General features: G+C 55.6%; 1 protein-coding gene across 2 annotated transcripts in view; it reads left to right on the forward strand.

Annotated features, from left to right (window-relative positions):
- The window catches only part of VAV2 (vav guanine nucleotide exchange factor 2), a 238,500-nt gene that overhangs the window by 38,567 nt on the left and 181,397 nt on the right, over positions 1-18,536 (forward strand). For both annotated transcript variants that reach the window (XM_026457484.1, XM_026457483.2), the window contains exon 2: positions 14,396-14,512. In XM_026457484.1, the coding sequence (XP_026313269.1) occupies positions 14,396-14,512 (117 nt within the window). The remainder of the gene's footprint in view (positions 1-14,395; positions 14,513-18,536) is intronic.

The following is an 18,536-nucleotide window of genomic DNA, read 5'->3' on the forward strand; positions in this document are numbered from 1 at the left end:
TCTAGGTGTCAGCGGGGGCCGTGCTCCCTCCAGGTTCTAGGTGTCAGTGGGACTGTGCTCCCTCCACAGACTCTAGGGGAGGATCCATCCTGCCTCTTCAAGATTCTGGTGGCCCCAGGCACTCCTTGGCTTGTGGCCGTATCGTCCCAATCTGTGCCTCTGTCGTCACACGACCTCTTGTCTTCTGTCTTCTCTTCTAGGGACACTTGGATTTAGGGCCCACCGGGTAATCTGGGATCATCTTATCTCGAGAGCCACAGGTGTTTTTTGAGATGGAGTCTCGCTCTGTTGCCCAGGCTGGAGTGCAGTGGTGAGATCTTGGCTCACTGCAACCTCCACCTCCGGGGTTCAAGCGATTCTCCTGCCTCAGCCTCCTGAGTAGCTAGGATTACAGGTGTGTGCCACCACGCCTGGCTAATTTTTTGTATCTTTAGTAGAGACAGGGTTTCACCATGTTGGTCAGGCTGGTCTCGAACTCCTGACCTCATGATCTGCTTGCCTCGGCCTCCTAAAGTGATGGGACTATAGGCGTGAGCCACTGCGCCCGGGCTTGAGAGCATCAATTTAATTTTACCTGCAAAGACTGTTTTTCCAAATATGGTCACAAATAGGCTTCTCAGCGTCTGGATGCAGGCCTGCCTCTTTGGAACCCACCCATTCAACCCATTACACTTGCCGTTATGGACTGAATGTTTGTGTCTCCCCAAAATTCCTGTGCTGAAACCCTACCCCAAAATGTGATGTTATTAGGAGCTGGGGCCTTTTGAGGTAATTGGGTTTAGATGAGGTCGTAAGAGGGGACCCTTCGTGAATAGGATGGTCTCTTTTAAGAGTACCAGGAGGGACTGCTTCTCTCTACGCTCTGCTGTGTAAGGGTACATAGGAGAAGCCACTGGAACCTGACCATGCTGGCACTAGGCTTCCAGGCTCTGGAACTGCAAGAAAGAAACTCTCCCTGTGGTTTATAAGCTTCCCGGGCTATGGGATTTTGCTACAGCATCCTGAGCTGCTGCTGCCTAAGACTCTGGGCAGATCACTACACTTCCTGAAGCCGCACTCTGCTTGTCTGTAAAATGGGGAAAACGCTTCTGCTTTGAGGATCATGTTCCTGTAGCAGAGCCCAGCAGCCTAAAAGCCCTGTCCCCAGCACATAGTGAGTGACCCAGCTGTGGTCTGGTGTCAGCTGCTGTGGGTATGACTGCCACCTCTGCTTGACAGGTGAGGAGACTGAGGCTCTGAGAGGTGAAGGGCGGGTCCCAGGGGTCCAGGCTGAGAGGGGTTCTAGTCTAGTGGTCCCAGCGCCCACATATGGGCCTCACGAAGCACAGGGACTGCTGGGGTGGAGGTGCCACATTGGGTCCAGCTGGGGTTGCCTGGCGGGTGACAGCCACTCCCCGGTGGGTGGGGCTTTGTAGGCACCTGCAGGAGAGGCTCCAGCAGGAGCTCCAAATGGGGACATGGCGGGCGTGAGGGACTTTTTCAGGCTGAAAGCCCCACAGCGCCTGGCCCACTCCTGCTCTGATCCTGCTGGGTGCCAGCTCTTGTCTCCAGCCCCCATAGTTGCCCGTTTGGCAATTGGCTAAGAAGAGTTTTTGACACTTTGCTGTCGCGTGGCTGGCTTGTGGCCTTCGGCAGGGGAAGAGGCCGCCTCCCACCTTGCTGCCTCCATAGCCGAGGGCCGTGCCTGCCTTTGGTTTCCAATCATGGGAGGAGGCTCAAGTTCACCCTCGGGCTTGGGAAGCTTTCTGGTGCTGCGGTTGCATTTTTTCCTTCCATATTTTTAGCCCAGCAGGAAGGGATAATAGCGAGAATCGTTCCTTCAGACTGGAGAGCGATCATCCGGTGTCTGCTGGCTGTGAAGGGATCCACTTGGCTTTAATTTTAGTGGGCGGCGGGGGAACGGGAAGAATCGTGCGCTCTGCTTGGGTCCGTCTGGAGTTGGATTGCCCAATTGTGCTGGAGAGAGGGTGCCCCGGAGAGCGTGCGCGTGCCCTGGTGTTGACCTTGGAGGCCACTTTCCGGAAGAGGGAAGAAATGGAGAAAATGAGGTGGCAGAGACAAGAGCCTGTTTCACAGACGGCTTGCGAGCTGCAGCAGAGAGGAGGGGCTGAGTTCCTGTGAGAGCAACCCGGAGGGCTGAGGCACAGGCGTGCGTCTGGGCTAATCGCTCAGAGCCAGGTGGCGGGAGAGTAGGATTTGAACCCTCCGGCACTCGGAAGCCGGCTCAGGGAAGATGGTTATAAAGAGAAATGCTAGAAAAGCAATTTCCTGCTAGCTTTATAGAAAACCTTCGGTTTGACCCTGACCTTGAAATCATGTGGGCCACTCTTTATACCTCCCGCCTTGGCTTAAACCCACTGTCAGCAGAAGTGGGTCCTTGGAGGGCTTCGGGGGAGCAGGCGTGGAAAGCTGAGACCTCTCTCAGCTGGTGGCTCTGAACAGGCACAGCTGGGCTGTGGCCTAGCACGCAGTAGGTGCCACCTATTCAGTGTCTGACTATGGACTGGAGGAGGACACAGAGTTGAAAAGGAGCCTCCCAGCTGCCCACCTGCTCCACTCAGACTCCCAAATGAGGGCTTTTCCAGAATTGATTTTTCTTGCTGGGTTTCCCCTCGAGTGCTGCTGAGGAAGGACTTGACCGTCGGGATGGAGAGGGGCAATTCTGCAGCTTGGCATGGCCCTGCCTGCATGTGCCCAGGGCTGCTGGGCAGCCAGAGTGTCTCTCTTTTCTTGAGATCTTGACTTTTCAGCCTTTGAGAACCCACTCCCCGTGGCTCAGGGGCTGCAGACAGACCCTGGCAGCGGGTGGGAGCCCCAGCAGCGTGGTTCCTGGACTTCATGGCTGCTGGTCCTGGCTGGTTCTCACCGGCTGGGTGCTTGAGGTTTGCAGCAGAGCTTGACTGGAAATCAGGCCGCACAGGAGCAGACCGTGAGAACAGCTGAGCGTGAAGCTCCTAACCAGCAGGAGACACCCGCGGCGGGGGGCAGGTGTTCTGCCTCACTGGGACCTCCTGGCCTTAAGCCACGATGCAGCCTTGCCCCATCCCTTTTTTGGGAAGATCCTGGGATTCTGGACCCAGGGCTGCCTGCGTGCTGCAGGTTGGAGTTTGGGGTCTGGGCTCTGGTAGCAGACATTTCGAATCCATGTCTCCAGGGCCCTGTTTTGGAGATAGCTGGCTGGGTCCTCTGAGTCTTCTGGCATCTTTTCTGGGAAGCCCACTCCCCATCTTGCAGCACCATTGCCTGGAGTGTGGTGAGCAGGTGACCCGCCATTCGAGGGGGCAGGTACAGTGGAGGAGAAAGACCATTTCTTCCTTTCATGAACTGGGCTTGGGTTAAAAGAGACAAGGTCAGGAAGTGGGGATAGGGAACAGTGTTCAGGCCACAGGAACAGCATAGTCAAAGGCTCAGAGCCCTAGCAGGTGCGGCAACTGTCAGCCACGTATCTCCAGCATCCAAGGCCCCCGGCCCACCTTGGATGAACCAAAGCCAGAAAGCTGGGAGTGGGAGTGGCCGGAGACCTCGTGGAAGGCGACGGAAGGCACCGGAATTGGGTCAGGGCATGCTGGGGGAAGGAGGGGAAGTGTGCAGGGGTCCGGAAGCTTGCTTCCTCTGTGGGTCTGACTTGGAGGGCTTCCTCTACCAGTGCTGAGGCGGTGCAGTGCGTTGTGAGTGGTGTTTTGGTAGTCATCCTGGGAGGTGCCCTGGGAAGCAGGAGGGCCCAGGGTAAGAGAAGAGCATGTTTCCCCCCAGGAGCGCCGGTGTTAGAGGGATGGAGAGGCACCCACCAACAGAGCCTGTTTGCAGCTAGCTCTGCCTTCACCTGAGCCAGCCCAGACCCTCCCTCCTCCCAGGTTGTCCGCAGAGTAGGCTGCCCCCTTGCCTTTGCCGTGGGGCTCCCATGGGGGCAGGACCAGACCACCTGGATTAGACCTGGGTCGTCCCCTCACTAGCCCGATGAGCAGGGTGGTCCCTGAGCCATTTCTCCACCTGTAGACCAGGGACAATTGCGCTGACAGCTGACAGCTCATGAACACGTTAGCAGAATGAACCAGAGAGGAATGTCAAGGGCTTAGTGCCGCGCCAGGCACGGACTCAGCGGAGGCTGTTTGTTATCGGAGAAAGTGGAAGTGCCACCTGACATTGTTTTAGCACATTGAGTGTTAGTGAGACTCAGAATGCTGGAAGCCTTTACAGAATAGTGAAAAGAGACACTGTTGATGCAGCCATTTCTGTCATTCCTGTGGACAAATGTAGCAGCCATGGCTCATGCTGCCTGCTCTTGATGGGGGTAGCTCCACTCCTGAGGGCATGCGGGCCGCCTGCCCTGCTAATCTGGCCTGCCCCTCTCTCTGCCAGTCGCCTGCCCCTGACCTGGGGCAAGACTGGCCCCTGGAAGACCTTGATATTCACGAAGAAAACACCACCCCACTCCTCCAGATCACAGCAGGAAGAGCAGCTGGGCACCGCAGCCGGACGAAGGGGGACGTGCATGCAAGGTTATAAAGAGAAATACTAGAAAAGCAATTTCCTGCTAGCTTTATAGAAAACCTTTGGTTTGACCCTGACCTTGAAGTCCTGATTATGTGGGCCACTCTTTTTTTTTTTTTTTTTTTTGAGACGGAGTCTTGCTCTGTTGCCCGGGCTGGATTGCAGTGGCCGGATCTCAGCTCACTGCAAGCTCCGCCCCCTGGGTTCACGCCATTTTCCTGCCTCAGCCTCCCGAGTAGCTGGGACTACAGGCGCCCGCCACCTCGCCCGGCTCGTTTTTTGTATTTTTTAGTAGAGACGGGGTTTCACCGTGTTAGCCAGGATGGTCTCGATCTCCTGACCTCGTGATCCGCCCGTCTCGGCCTCCCAGAGTGCTGGGATTACAGGCTTGAGCCACTGCGCCCGGCCAAGTGGGCCACTCTTTATACCTCCCGCCTTGACTTAAACCCACCGTCAGCAGCAGAGGTGGGTCCTTGGAGGGCTTCGGGGCCTGGGCAGAGGCGGGTCGGGTTCATCACTCAGCCTGCTGGCCTGGTGCCTCGGCCCTGGTGTGTGCGCAGCTGAGGAAATGGGCCCGAGCGAAGGAAGTGTTCATGTTCAATCGTCCAGACAAAATCGACTCGCGACACTCCTCAATCAATCCCTGGCTGAGCTGTGCTTTCCCTGCCTGGAGCAGCAAATGAGCTGGAGTGGCCTTGGACATCTGCCTTGGGAGCCCTGCACTGCAGTGTCTCTTTAAGGGCGCAGTGCGGTCTGGGCATAGTTGCTCTTGCCTGTAATCTCGGCACTTTGGGAGGCCAAGGCAGGTGGATCAGTTGAGGCCAGGAGTTTGAGACCAGCCTGGCCAACGTGGGGAAACCCCATCTCTACTAAAAATAGAAAAATTAGCTCGTCATGGTAGCACAGGCCTGTAGTCCCAGCTGCTCAGGAGGCTGAGGTGGGAGGATCGCTTGAACCTGGGAAGCGAAGGTTGCAGTGAGCTGAGATCACGTCACTGTACTCCAGCCTGGTTGATGCAGTGAGATTGTCTCTCACACACACACACAAAGACCTTGGCGCAGGGGCCCTGGTGATGGCCTGGGAAGCCTGTCAGTGTTGATGATGACCGTCAAGGTAGACCATTTTTTTTTTTTTTTTTGAGACAGAGTTTCACTCTTGTTGCCCAGGCTGGAGTGCAATGGCACGATCTCCGCTCACTGCAACCTCCACCTCCCGAGTTCAAGCGATTCTCCTGCCTCAGCCTCCTGAGTAGCTGGGATTACAGGCCTGCACCACCACACCCAGCTAATTTTGTATTTTTAGTAGAGACGGGGTTTCACCACGTTGGTCAGACTAGTCTCAAACTCCCGACGTCAGGTGATCCACCCACCTCAGGCTCTCAAAGTGCCAGGATTATAGGTGTGAGCCACCGCGCCCGACGACAGACCAGTTTTAACGCAGATGCAGACGTCCCTGAGCCTTGGTCTCCTCATCTGTAAAATGGGCGATAAAGGACCACCATCCCGCTAGAATGGTTATTGGATCTGACCAGCTGATGGGTCCCTGGTGGGCTGGTGTGTAGAGTTGTGCAGGTGACATTGATGTGTGCAGGAATAAGGGGTCGAGGCCAGATGCTAAGTTCCACCTGCTTGCTTGTTTTTGGAACAGATGCCTCCGGAAGTGAGGGTTGCCACCTAAGCAGCAGTGACTGTCCTTGGGGACCCCGGACACCTTGGAAGGCTTCGTGGACTCTCTGCTGCTTGATGGGAAAGCAGGGCCCTTTGAGAGGTGTCAGCAGTCAGAGGGCACCTAAGGGCGCTTCCTAGACATTCATTCATTTGTTCATTCATTAATTCATTGGTTCATTTGTTCGTCTACCAGATACTGAGCCCCTGCAATGGGCTAGGCATTGTCCAGTGTATTTGGGACCCAGAGGGAGCAAACGGCCTCAACTCCTGTCCCCGTGAGCTCCTGACCAGCCTGTCACCCAGGGTCACCTGTTTATCTACCTGATGGGCCCCAAATTTGATCCATTCCATCAAGTTGCATCTGTTGAATAGTAATCAAGCTATTTTAAGTGGCTTTTGGAATGAGCTTGGCATAAATAAAACAGGAAATTAATTTGTTTCCCCATTTTTTATTGATCAAAGACATCCTCAGCTGCCAGTCAGCTTCTTCTGATGAGCACGGCACAGCAGCGTGGCCCCAGGGAGTCAGTGCCACTCCAGCCAGAAGCAGAGCAGCCAGGCGTGCAGTCGGTCTCTGCTAAGCGCAGTGTTAGTAATGCTTGTTGAAGTATTTCAAGAAATCGCACTATGTCTGTGGGTACTTCCTGGAGCCTTTGCTGCAGAGCGTGGAGGCCGCACATGGAGACCCCGACTTGCTCAGAAAGACCCAAGGGCTTGAAAAGAGAGTGCCGGTTCTCCTGAGGCCCAAAAGCTGTGGTGTCCTGTTTCTTTGGGGGGTGTAGTGCCCAGGTTCCCTTTTGCAGCAAGGGGCACATGGGGCGGGGGTCTTCACCTCCCAGTTGCTGAGCTGCTCTGGCCATGAGCAAAGAGCCTGAGGCTGGGCCCTAGAAGTCCCTTGTCGGCCTGTGTCCCTCCCCTAGTCCCTGGCATCTGCCTTGGCCTTTAGTGAACTAAAGGCCAGTGGGGTGGTGGGCTAACAGGTCCAGGGTGGGACCGTGATGATGAAGGGCCCGGGTTCTCGTGCGGTGTGGCTGCTCCTCAGCTCCAGCCAACTGTGTCCCCCCAACCCCCTTGCTGGCTCTTCGAGTGACCAATGTCTCAGGGGACTTCTGGACTTCCCCAGTGAGATGGCCTCAGTACAGTCTCTTTTTATTTTGAGTGAGAGTTCCAGCATCGTGGAAATCAGAGGGCAGGGTTCTCCTTGCCCATTTTACAGATTGAGAAACTGAGGTACAGAGAAGCTGTGTGGCTGTTGAGGAAGAGCAGGCCTGGGTTGTCCCCACCTGGAGCACCTGCTGTGGGGTCTGCACTGGAATGTGGCTGTGTGCAAGAGGCCGGGTGGGGGAGGTGGGACTGTGGGGGACAGGAGTGGGTGGTTCAGGGATGCCAGCCAGAGGCCTGGGAGGAGTCCTGCCTGTTGGTGACAATCTACATGGATGGGGAAGGTTGGGCCAGGCGATCTGGAGACCCCAGCTTGGGGCTTTCCCTGTGGGACCCTACCCCCAGCTGAGTGTCACTCCTGGGACTAAAGACACCCGAGCCCCTGACCTTCCTGGGGGGGCAGCCGAAGGGATTTTCCCGGGGATGGGCCTGCCAGAGGCTGGGGGCATCCTGAGAGGGACCAGGCCTGGGTTTAGATTGCGGGTCGCCTGCCTGGTGCCTCCTTTTCCACATCTGCAAACTAGGGGGCTCAAAATACAAGTTGTTTGTGGGGACGGAGCAAATGTGGATGTGAAAGTGCTAGCGGGCTGTGAAATAGCGCATGCTTGCTAGTTAGTTATTGTTTGCCGATCAACCAGTTCAGCCCCCTCCTCTCTGGCCTCATTCCCAAGCCTTGGTTTCTGTGGGTGGGGCCTGCCCCTCAAGCCCAAAGGCCAGGCTCCTACACTCAGCGCCTCCCCATCTCCTCTGAACAGACCGGGTTTTCCTCAAAGTACTGTTGTCATCTTAAAAAAGGAAAAAAATAATGAGATTTCCCTGCCCAGAAACCCACAGATGGGATAAGGCCAGCAGTCTGGCCTTGGGGGTCAAACCATCCCAGATCTGTTGTTAGCTCGGTTACATCCTTGCTAGTGACCTTGGGCAGGCCAGGTGACCTCCTGAAACCTCAGTTTCCTCATCTGTAAATTAGGAATTGCCGCAGTGACGCAAGGGAGCTCTTAGCCGAGTGCCTGGCCTTCTGGAAAACCTGGCGACCGTGGAGCGCCTGTAATCGCTGTGAGTCAGCACACCGAGATGCGCAGCCAGTCATGGCCGGAAGGACCTGGAGCTCTGTGCCAGAGCCTCACTGTGCAGATGAGGAGACTTGCCTGAGCTCTCCTGGGAGGAGGGAGCAGCGAGGGTCACCTCCCATAAAGGTCAGCCCGGCCCCACCCTCCTCCTGCGTGGTCCAGCTGGGGCCGGGGAGTCAGCTCCTGAGACTGTGTGGCACCTGCCTTGAAGATGCAGGCCTTGTGCCACCATCCTTGGTGAGACAGGACTTTCTCGCATCTCCTTAGGCAGGGGCCTGCTGCCCTTTCGCATCCTGGCCACTTCTTTTGCCCCGGAATCCTGGACCTACTCACGAGCTCACTGCTTGGAGCCTTGGTTGTCTGTGCATTGGGCCTGTGCACACCTCGCAGGCTGTGCAGGTGGTGAGTGCATTGGCTGTTGGTGCACATTGGCATCCACCCTGCCTGTGGTCATCATTAAGCTCTGCCATTACTCCATCCCCATCACCCAGGGGTCGATGCCCAAGCCACCTGTGTCCAAACTGCAACTCCCCAGCTGAGGCCTGCTGGCTGTGTGACTCAGGCAAGTAGATTTGCCTCCCCTGGCTTAGTTTCCCCTTTTGTACCCCTCTCAGGGCATGCCAGCTAGATGCCAGCTCTGCAGGGCGGGGCAGGCCTGTCCTGTGTCCCACTCCAGCACTGCCGGTGACCCGTTGCCAGTAAGGGGCAGTGGAAGGGCTCACAGGCTGAAGGGCACCCCTGCTCTTGGTGGGCTGCCGTGGGTTCTGCAGAGCAGACAGGCCTGTCCCTGCCATTATGTCTCCATCACTGTAGATTGTTTCAGAGACCCTAAAGAGATGTGACCATCCTGTGAGCATGTGAGCGTGGCCATGAAACTTGCCCTCCAGGGTGCCCTCAGGCCTCATCTGTGGCTCAGACCCAGGGTCCTGGCTCTGGGGTCTTGGCTCTCTGGCCCTGCCCTGCCTCTCCTGTCTGTGACACCCTGCCCTGGCGCCTTGCAAGAGCTGAAGGACAGTGCAGCTGAGCCTGGGGAGGTGGGCGGCTGGGCATGGAGCCTGTGTCACCACACTAATCCGATTTCAGCCTGATTAGATCCGCGGCTGCCGATGAATGGGCTGGAGAGAAAGGGGCTGACGTTTCCAGGGCACAGTATGCGCCGCCTCTTGTTGCAGCGGCAGGGCCTGGACAAGGGATTCTTAGGGCCCAGGGGCAGGAGCCCTCCCTGCAGTCTGGGGCTGTAGAGAGTGGGAGGTGGGGTAGCCCATGCCCATTCAGAGTGCCCTAAGCAAACACAGTGGGGACCCCATAGCCGCCAGCCTGGGGGAGAGGCCACTCAACCCTGGGACCCTTGTCACAGGGCTTGTTTTCTGGGGACAGACCCTTGCTGTGGCCACTCAGCTGGACTTACCGTCCAGGATGCTGGGGCAAGCAGTGGCTGCCTTTGTAGGGGGGGTCCCGAAGGCCAGGTTGGATCAATGAGAGAGAATGCGGCTTGCTCCTGCAGCCACAGGTGACAGCTGAAGCCAGCCCCTACAGCTTGAGCGTGGACAGAGGACTTTTCACCTGGCGCTGACCACCATCTGGGCCTCCCTTACCCACTGTCCCTCAGCCTGTGTCCTCAATGGGTCCCTGTGGCCAAGACGCACTTGCGGCAACCTCAGCCTTGGGTCCAGTCCCTGCCATCCGTCGGGGTCTCTGTCTAGAACCTGGACCTTGAGGCTCCGATTGGCTCCAGAGCGACCACAGACCTTGCAGACTGGGCCACCGAGGAAAGGGACTCAGGGATGGCAGGAGGGACCCGGTGCCTGCTCACACACCCGTCCTCTCAGAGGGCCTTGGCCCTGGCCGATGCCGACATGGCTTCATTCTTGGCGCTGCTGCCCTCTGATCAGGTGCCCACGTCCTTAATGCTCTGTGCCTCAGTTTCCCTTCGTGGAAAATGGGATGAACTGTAGAAAGCACAGGAAATGCTCACTGAAGGGAGGCCGGGCCCTGTGCGGCCTCCTTCGAGGTGGAGGCTGACGTGGTGCCCAGGCTTCGTCCCGGTCTCTGTCATCCCTGTCCATATGGTCCCTGTTCCTGCCATCTGCATCAGCCTGTGTGGCTCGGTTTTGCAGAGACCAGCCTGGGTTGGGCCCAGAGCTGCACCAGGAGGACTTCTGAAAGGTTAGGGTGACCAGAGTGGCCATGGGTGGGGCCAGGCCAGGCACAGCAATTGCTGGGCCCACGGGAAAGGGGTGCTCTGGCCCCATCCTGCGCCCGAAAGGAAGCCTGGGTCTGGCCGGCTGTGATTATGGTTGGGATCTGTGTAATTAACTCTAAACTTGGGAGGCTGAGGAAGAATGAAAATAAATGCTTCGTGGAAATTACAGACGAGCCATATGCAAAAAATAGTCGCGCCGGGCTGGAAGCCGCAGCGCACGCGGCAGTACAGACGAGCGAGAGGGTGCAGCCCCTTCTCCGGCGCAGGCCCGCTCCCAGCTCCAGTGTCTGGCGCTGCCCTCACCAAGCGCCATGGACGTGGTGGCTTTAAGCAGCAGAACCTTATTGTTCCTAGGGCTGCAGACCAGAAGCCTGAATCAATTGTGTGCAGCAGCAACAGTTCCTTCTGGGGCCTCCAGGGAGAACCCGTCCCACGCCCTCTCCCGCTTCTGTCGGCAGTGGCCACCCTTGGTGTGGCTGGCCCACAGCTGCATCACTCCCAGTTGCTAAGGAAAGGGGCCCATCGTCACATGCCCTCCTCGTGGGTCTGTGTCTCTATGTCTCTTTGTCTCTCTTCTAATTAATCTTTTTATTGTGGTAAAATACATATAACATAAAACTCGGCATCTTCTCCAGTTTTTCTCAAGGCCACTGTCCAGTAGCATCAAACACATTCACTTAGGTGCCACCACCACCATCCACAGGACTCTCTCATCTTCCCAAGCGAGAGCTCTGTTCCCCACAAAACCACAACACCCTGTCGCCCAGCCGTTCGAGGGCGCCCGCCATTCTGCTTTCTCTCTCTGTGGATCTGACGACTCCGGGGGCCTCATGAAAGTGGAACCATGGCTGGGCATGGTGGCTCATGCCTGTAATCCCAGCACTTTGGGAGGCTGAGGCAGGCGGATCACCTGAGGTTGAGAGTTGGAGACCAGCCTGACCACCATGGAGAAACCCTATCTCTACTAAAAATACAAAAATTAGCTGGGCTTGGTGGCACATGCCTGTAATCCCAGCTACTCAGGAAGCTCAGGCAGGAGAATTGCTTGAACCCAGGAGGCAGAGGTTGTGGTGAGCCGAGATCGCGCCATTACACTCCAGCCTGGGCAACAAGGGCGAAATTCTGTCTCAAAAAAAAAAAAAAAAAGAATCACACAGGATTTGTCCTTTCGTGTCTATATTCTTCAGAATTAACAGGTCATGAAAAACAAAGATCATGGAGTGTTTTAGATCCACGTTGTCTAAACTAGCAGTTACTAGCCACATGTAGCTTTAAAATTTAATTTAAAATTAGCAATCCAGTTTTTCAGTAGCCACCTTTTTTTTTTGTTTTTTTTTTTGAGACGGAGTCTTGCTCTATCGCCCAGGCTAGAGTGCAGTGGCCGGACCTCAGCTCACTACAAGCTCCGCCTCCCGGGTTTACGCCATTCTCCTGCCTCCGCCTCCCGAGTACCTGGGACTACAGGTGCCCGCCACCTCGCCCGGCTAGTTTTTTGTATATTTTAGTAGAGACGGGGTTTCAATGGGTTAGCCAGGATGGTCTCGATCTCCTGACCTTGTGATCTGCCCGTCTTGGCCTCCCAAAGTGCTGGGAATTACAGGCTTGAGCCACTGCGCCTGGCCCTTTTTTTTTTTTTTTTTTTGAGACAGAGTCTTGCTCTGTCACCCAGGCTGGAATGCAGTGGTGCGATCTCGGCTTACTGCAACCTCCACCTCCTGGGTTCAAGTGATTCTCTTGCTGCAGCCTCCCAAGTAGAGTAGCTGGGACTACAGGCATGTGCCACCGTGCCTGGGTAATTTTTGTATTTTTAGTAGAGACGAGGTTTCACCATGTTGGGAAGGCTAGTCTTGAACTCCTGACCTCAGGTGATCCTCCTGCCTCGGCCTCCCAAAGTGCTGAGGTTACAGGTGTGAGCCACTGCACCCGGCCTTACTAGCCACATTTCAAGTTTTCGGTGGGCACAGGCATCTAGTGGCTGCCCCACTGGATGGCACATGGATAGAACATTCCTATCATTCCAGAAAATCCTGTTGGAGAAGATTGTACCAGATTAATGGAGACTGAAGAGGCATGGCAGCGTACACTGTGTGTGATCCCAGATTGGAACGTGGGCCAGTTTTTTTTTTTTTTTTTTCTTTTAACTATAAAGGACATTTTGGTTGTGCTTTATGTATTAAGGAAATGCAAGTAAGGTCTATAGATAAGATAACCGTGTGGGGTCCATGTTAGTTTCCTGGTTTTGCCATAGGTACTGTGATTATGGAAGAGGATGTCCTTGTTCTTAGGAAATACACACTCAGGTATTTAGGGATGAAGGAGTATCATTACTGCAGTTAATCTCAAGTGTTCAGAAACACATACGCGCGCGCGCACACACACGGACAGAGGGGGACTATAGGATAAAACAAATGAGTCTGTTTTCTATGAACAGCCTCGACCCCTGCCAGGATGGGAGGAGCGGCCTGAGGCAGAGGGGGCTGGGGTGAGCACTGCCTGCTGTGAGGCGGAGGAAGGGGCCGGCAGGGGCGTGTGTCCTGGCTGGGGGACCCTGCGCTCCCAGGGCATTCTCAGTGCTGCTTGCTTCTTGCTCTCAGGCTCTGATTCTGACCTGCACTATATCTAAATGTGTCCATTCCTCTCAATTTCCAGTGAGCAGGGGCAGGCTCTCTGAACTTCTCTTGGAGCTGGGTAGTTTGTCGGTAGGGGACGGTTATTGATGAGGATGACAATCTCGGGCTCTTCTTGGGCCATGTGTGCCTTGGCTTCCCCTTGTGAATCCCTGTGCTGAGCTGGACTGGGGGGCTGATGGCTCCCACACCCCACTGCCCACTCTGGTCATCAGGGCACGTGATTAACCCCGTGAGGCAGGTGGCGGTGGGAAACCAGGCCTGGTCTAGCCACTGTCCCTGGTCTCCCTGCTGGAGTCAGCAGACAGGATTCCAACCCGGGCCTGAGTGACTCCAGAGCCTGCCCCCCGGGCCACCTCACCTGCTGCCTTATAAGTTTCCTTACCAGCTATTTCTCCACGAGGACTGGGCAGATGGCCATTCCGCCCCGCCAAGCCTGCCGTCCCCGTGGCACGTCAGGTACGGTGAGGGCCGAGAGCTCACTGGTTGGCAGTGGGCAGAGAGGAGATGGCCCACGCGTTGATTTGGGATTTCTGGCTTTTGTGCTCCCTCCACCCTTCCACTGTGGTTGGCACCTGCCACTCTCTGGGTCCTCCGTGGCTTTCTGGGGGTGGCCCCTGGCTGTTGGCTTTGTCACCCGTGAGTAGGAAGGATGTGTTGGCGTTGTCAGAAGCCTCATGTGTGTGCGCACGCCTGTGCATGTGCCCACGTGAGCATGCGCCAGCCATTCTTGTTGACTCAAGGCTGCCATATTCTGCTCCAGCCGTGACTGTCGGCTTTGACATGTGCTGGGTGCCTTTGGGAAGGCTGGGTTGGATGGCATGGAGGGTGCTGCCTTGCCGCCCTGACCAACCGTTATGGGGAGTGGCGTGTCTTCTGAATGCAAAGGCCTTGGGGATTTTGCAGCTGTGTGATGAGGAGGCCGGGGGCAGTGGTGGTTACACACTCGGACGTGGGGCCGGGCTGTCTGCTTCCATCCAGGCCTGGCTTCCCACCCCCAGCCTTGGGATGGGGGGTTTCGTCGTCTCTTTGAGCCCATTTCTTCCTTGAGAAAACAGGAATGAGCTTGGATGTGCTGGCACACGGAAGCCAGAGCTTGCTGCTGTTGCTGTTATGGTTTTTACAGAGCTTACAGTTTTAATAAGTTTTTCCCTACCCTTTGTTTTCTCTCTCTAGTTCCTGTGTTTGAAGAACATACGGACCTTCCTGAAAGTCTGCCACGATAAATTCGGATTAAGGAACAGCGAGCTGTTTGACCCCTTTGACCTCTTCGATGTGCGAGACTTTGGAAAGGTGAGCAGTCACTTTCTCCAGTCCCAGTTGCCCAGCCGTGGTGGCCGATTTGCCGGCTCAGTGGCAGGTGGGGCAGATCCATGGAGCAGCCTGATTGGCTCCAGCACAGAGCCAGTGGATTTCTGCACTCTTGTGTCCGGGAGGTGCAGGCAGGTTGTGTTACAAACAGGAAGGTGTGGAAGCCAGATTTGTGTGTGTCAGGGCTGGGACAGTGGGATGGCCCGTTTCTCTCTCCAGTCGGGGTGAGGCCAGGCGTGGTGAATTCAGGCGGGTAGGGGAAGAGCAGAGTACGGACAACCCTGGCCCTGCGGTTCTAGCCAGGGGACCCTGAGCATTTACCTCCTGCCCCGAATCTCTATTCTTCCTCTGAGAATGGGCCATCTCAGGGACGCTGGGAAAAGCGTCTACTTTGTGCTCTGTGAATGGATTCTCTCGGTTATCCCGGAACAAGCAGAGCTGTTTCTGACTCCGGGCAGGTGTTGGGCAAAGAGGGGGTGATTCTCCAGTGGTGACCCCGGGAAGTGTCTCTGTGTTCTCAGGAAGCCTCACATGGCACCTGCAGGAGCCCGGCTGATGCACGTGACGGGACCCTGAGGCTGGCAGGTGCAAAGGGCCCGGGAGGCTGTAGTTCATTGGTGGCCTCCTGGTTGTCATGTGCGTCCGTGTGAAGAGACCACCAAACAGGCTTTGTGTGAGCAATAAAGCTTTTCAATCACCTGGGTGCAGGTGGGCTGAGTCCGAAGACAGTCAGCGAAGGGAGATAGGGGTGGGGCTGTTTTATAGGATTTGGGTAGCTAAAGGAAAATTACAGTCAAAGGGGGTTGTTCTCTGGCGGGCAGGAGTGGGGATCACAAGCTGCTCAGTAGGGGACTTTTCTGAGCCAGGATGAGCCAGGAAAAGGACTTCCACAAGGTAATATCATCACTTAAGGCAAGGACTGGCCATTTTCACTTCTTTTGTGGTGAAATGTCATCAGTTAAGGCAGGGGCAGGGCATTTTCACTTCTTTTGTGATTCCTCAGTTACTTCAGGCCATCTGGGCATATACATGCAAGTCACAGGGGATGTGATGGCTTGGCTTGGGCTCAGAGGCCTGACACTGGTGAGCCTGGGCACAGAGGGACTCAGGGGCCACCTGCCTTCCAGAGCCCAGCAGCTCCACAGTTACTCTTTTTTTTTTTTTTTGAGACGGAGTCTGGCTCTGTCACCCAGGCTGGAGTGGAGTGGCCGGATCTCAGCTCACTGCAAGCTCCGCCTCCCAGGTTCACGCCATTCTCCTGCCTCAGCCTCCCGAGTAGCTGGGACTATAGGCGCCCGCCACCTCGCCCGGCTAGTTTTTTGTATTTTTTAGTAGAGACGGGGTTTCACCTTGTTAGCCAGGGTGGTCTAGATCTCCTGACCTCGTGATCCACCCGTCTCGGCCTCCCAAAGTGCTGGGTTACAGGATTAAGCCACCGCGCCCAGCCCACGGTTACTCTTTTTAAATGGATGGGATCAGGGCCGCAATCCCTTCCTGGTGGATCAGGGGCTGGACGCTGGAGGTGCTGACAGTGACCGAGGAGGCCCTAGGCCCCCGCCTGCTGTTGGGCTGCTTCTAGGAGACACTGCTTCCTGGACCACCATGAGAGTGGATTTCTACCTGCTGATGGGAAATAACAAGGTATTTACTGCCTGGTTTATTTGCACATCATTATCAGGGACTTGGTGTCAAAGGAAATGCTCTGTGAATGCATGATTTGTGAGGCGCAGAGGAAGTTCGGGTTTGCAGTGGCGCGTGCTGAGAAGTCAGTTCCAAGAGGAGCGTGTGGAAGTGCTGCTCGGCCTCAGGTCAGGACCTGGAACAAGGGCGTTCCCGGAGCCACTGGACCTGGTGCTCCCCTTTCTCGCTCCTGGAATTCTCCAGACGTGAGATCCGGGGACCTCTTCATGAGCACATCTCTGTGTAATCATCCAATTCTTAGAAGGTTGTCTCTCTTAAATGACTCACTGAGGCCCCCCTGCAGCAACGCACGTGCCTGGGAATTTGATGCCTTGTTGAGGCCCGTGGGTCCTGCTGTCCAGTCCAGGGCTTGCCTGCTGGCCTAGAGTCAGGGAGGCTTGAATGGCCTGGGCTGGTTTCCTTTCCTGTAAGTGGCTTCTCAATTATTACAGATTTGTTTTGAAATGGTTTGGAACTGTCTCCCACTCCTTCCTTGCAAACAGCAGAGATGAATTTGCCTGCAGGGCCCTGGGTAATGGAGAGGCTGATGGTTCTGGACTTAGAGAAGGGCCTTCAGAACACACACACACATGCGGACACACACACACACCCCACACACACATGTTCACACTCAGGCTCAGACACACACAGCTCACCTACACACATACACTCATTCACAGACATACAGTCTCACACACACACATTCACAGAGACACCCATGGACACACCACATGCAAACGCACATACACACACTTGAACCCGTCTTCCGTATTCACACCCACACCCAGACACACACAACTTACGCACATTCACAGACATATCGTCACCCATACACGTTCACACAGACATCCATGGACAGCCCCCTAGCACAGACGTATCACACACATTCATACACACATAGTCTCACATGTACACACATACTTATACACGCAACTGGTTTTTATAATAACTGTAAAGAGAAAAATACAGGAGAACCCTGGCCAAACCTACTTCTTGGCCAACAGTTAAAATGTAGCGTATTCAGTATATAATTTCATTTTGCTTTTAATTTGCTATGGCGGAACGCAGTGATGTAAGACGTACATAAATTTGGATTAAACTCTCATTATTCACTTTGCCAGCTGTGTGGCCAAGCAGTTTGCAAATGGGCAGCCCTTGTCATCGTCTGTGGTTTCCAGTGAGGCGGCTGCAGCTCTGAGGGGCCGCAGAGGGGGCTTCTCGCGCCGGCCTCTGGTCTCCCCACGTCTCACCGTGGCGGTCAGTGGTGGTGCTGGCGAAGCTGTGGCATTTCTTGTGGGGAGCTGGGAGTAGACGGCGGGTTTGGACCATGAGTCATGGTGTGGGATGCTGGGAATAGAGGTGATGTCATTGTGCAGACCCCCTGGGCTGAGCTGAGGAGCCTGGGTGAGGCCCACAGGAGGTGTTCGTGAAGCACAGGTCGCTGCTGCTGCTGCCCCCACTGGTCGCTTCAAACATGTCGAGTTCCACGCAGAGATGGCAGCGCCTACTGTTTTTCTCTCCATTATTTTATTTGTAAAGATGCAATGGCTGGGCCGGGCGTGGTGGCTCACGCCTGTAATCTCAGCATTTTGGAAGGCTGAGGTGGGTGGATCGTTTGAAGTTAGGAGTTTGAAACCAGTCTGGTCAACATGGTGAAACCCTGTCTCTAATAAAAATACAAAAATCAGCCGGGTGTGGTGGGCGTATGTAATCCCAGCTACTTGGGAGACTGAGGCAGGAGAGTTGCTTGAGCCCAGGAGACAAAGGTTGGAGTGAGCAGAGATCATACCACTGCACTTTAGCCTGAGTGAGAGTGAGACTGTCTTAAAAAAAAAAAAAAAGACATAATGGCCGCACCTTTTGGAGAAAGAGCAGGTGGCTGAGCACGTGGACTTGGACCTCGGCTGGCTGGCTTTGAGTCCCAGCCCTGCCATCTCCAGGGTGCAGCCTCGGCCAAGTGAGTCAGCTTCTCTGAGTCCCATTTGTAAAATGGCGGTGACACTACCACCTTCAAAGGTCCCTTGAGCGGGTCAAGCCATGTGTGCAGGGTCTCAGCACTGCATGTGCCCTGGGGCCCTGCCACTCTGGTCTCTGCATCTGAGCCACGCCCTTTGCCTCCTGGAGGCCGCGTGAATGTGGCCTGTGGTGTGTCAGGGACAGCTGGCTGGGGACCGGACCCCCTGGGACCGTGTGCTGGGTGCTGGTGCCCTTGGGAGCAATGGAGCCAGAGCCCACACTTGCCCTCCAGAGTGGGCCTGGCCTCTGCCCCGCCAGCCCTATTCTCCTTTCTTTTTTTTTTTTTTTGAGACGGAGTCTCGCTCTGTCG

Source organism: Piliocolobus tephrosceles, chromosome 14 (genome assembly GCF_002776525.5).
Source record: "Piliocolobus tephrosceles isolate RC106 chromosome 14, ASM277652v3, whole genome shotgun sequence".
Classification (NCBI taxonomy): Eukaryota; Metazoa; Chordata; class Mammalia; order Primates; family Cercopithecidae; genus Piliocolobus; species Piliocolobus tephrosceles.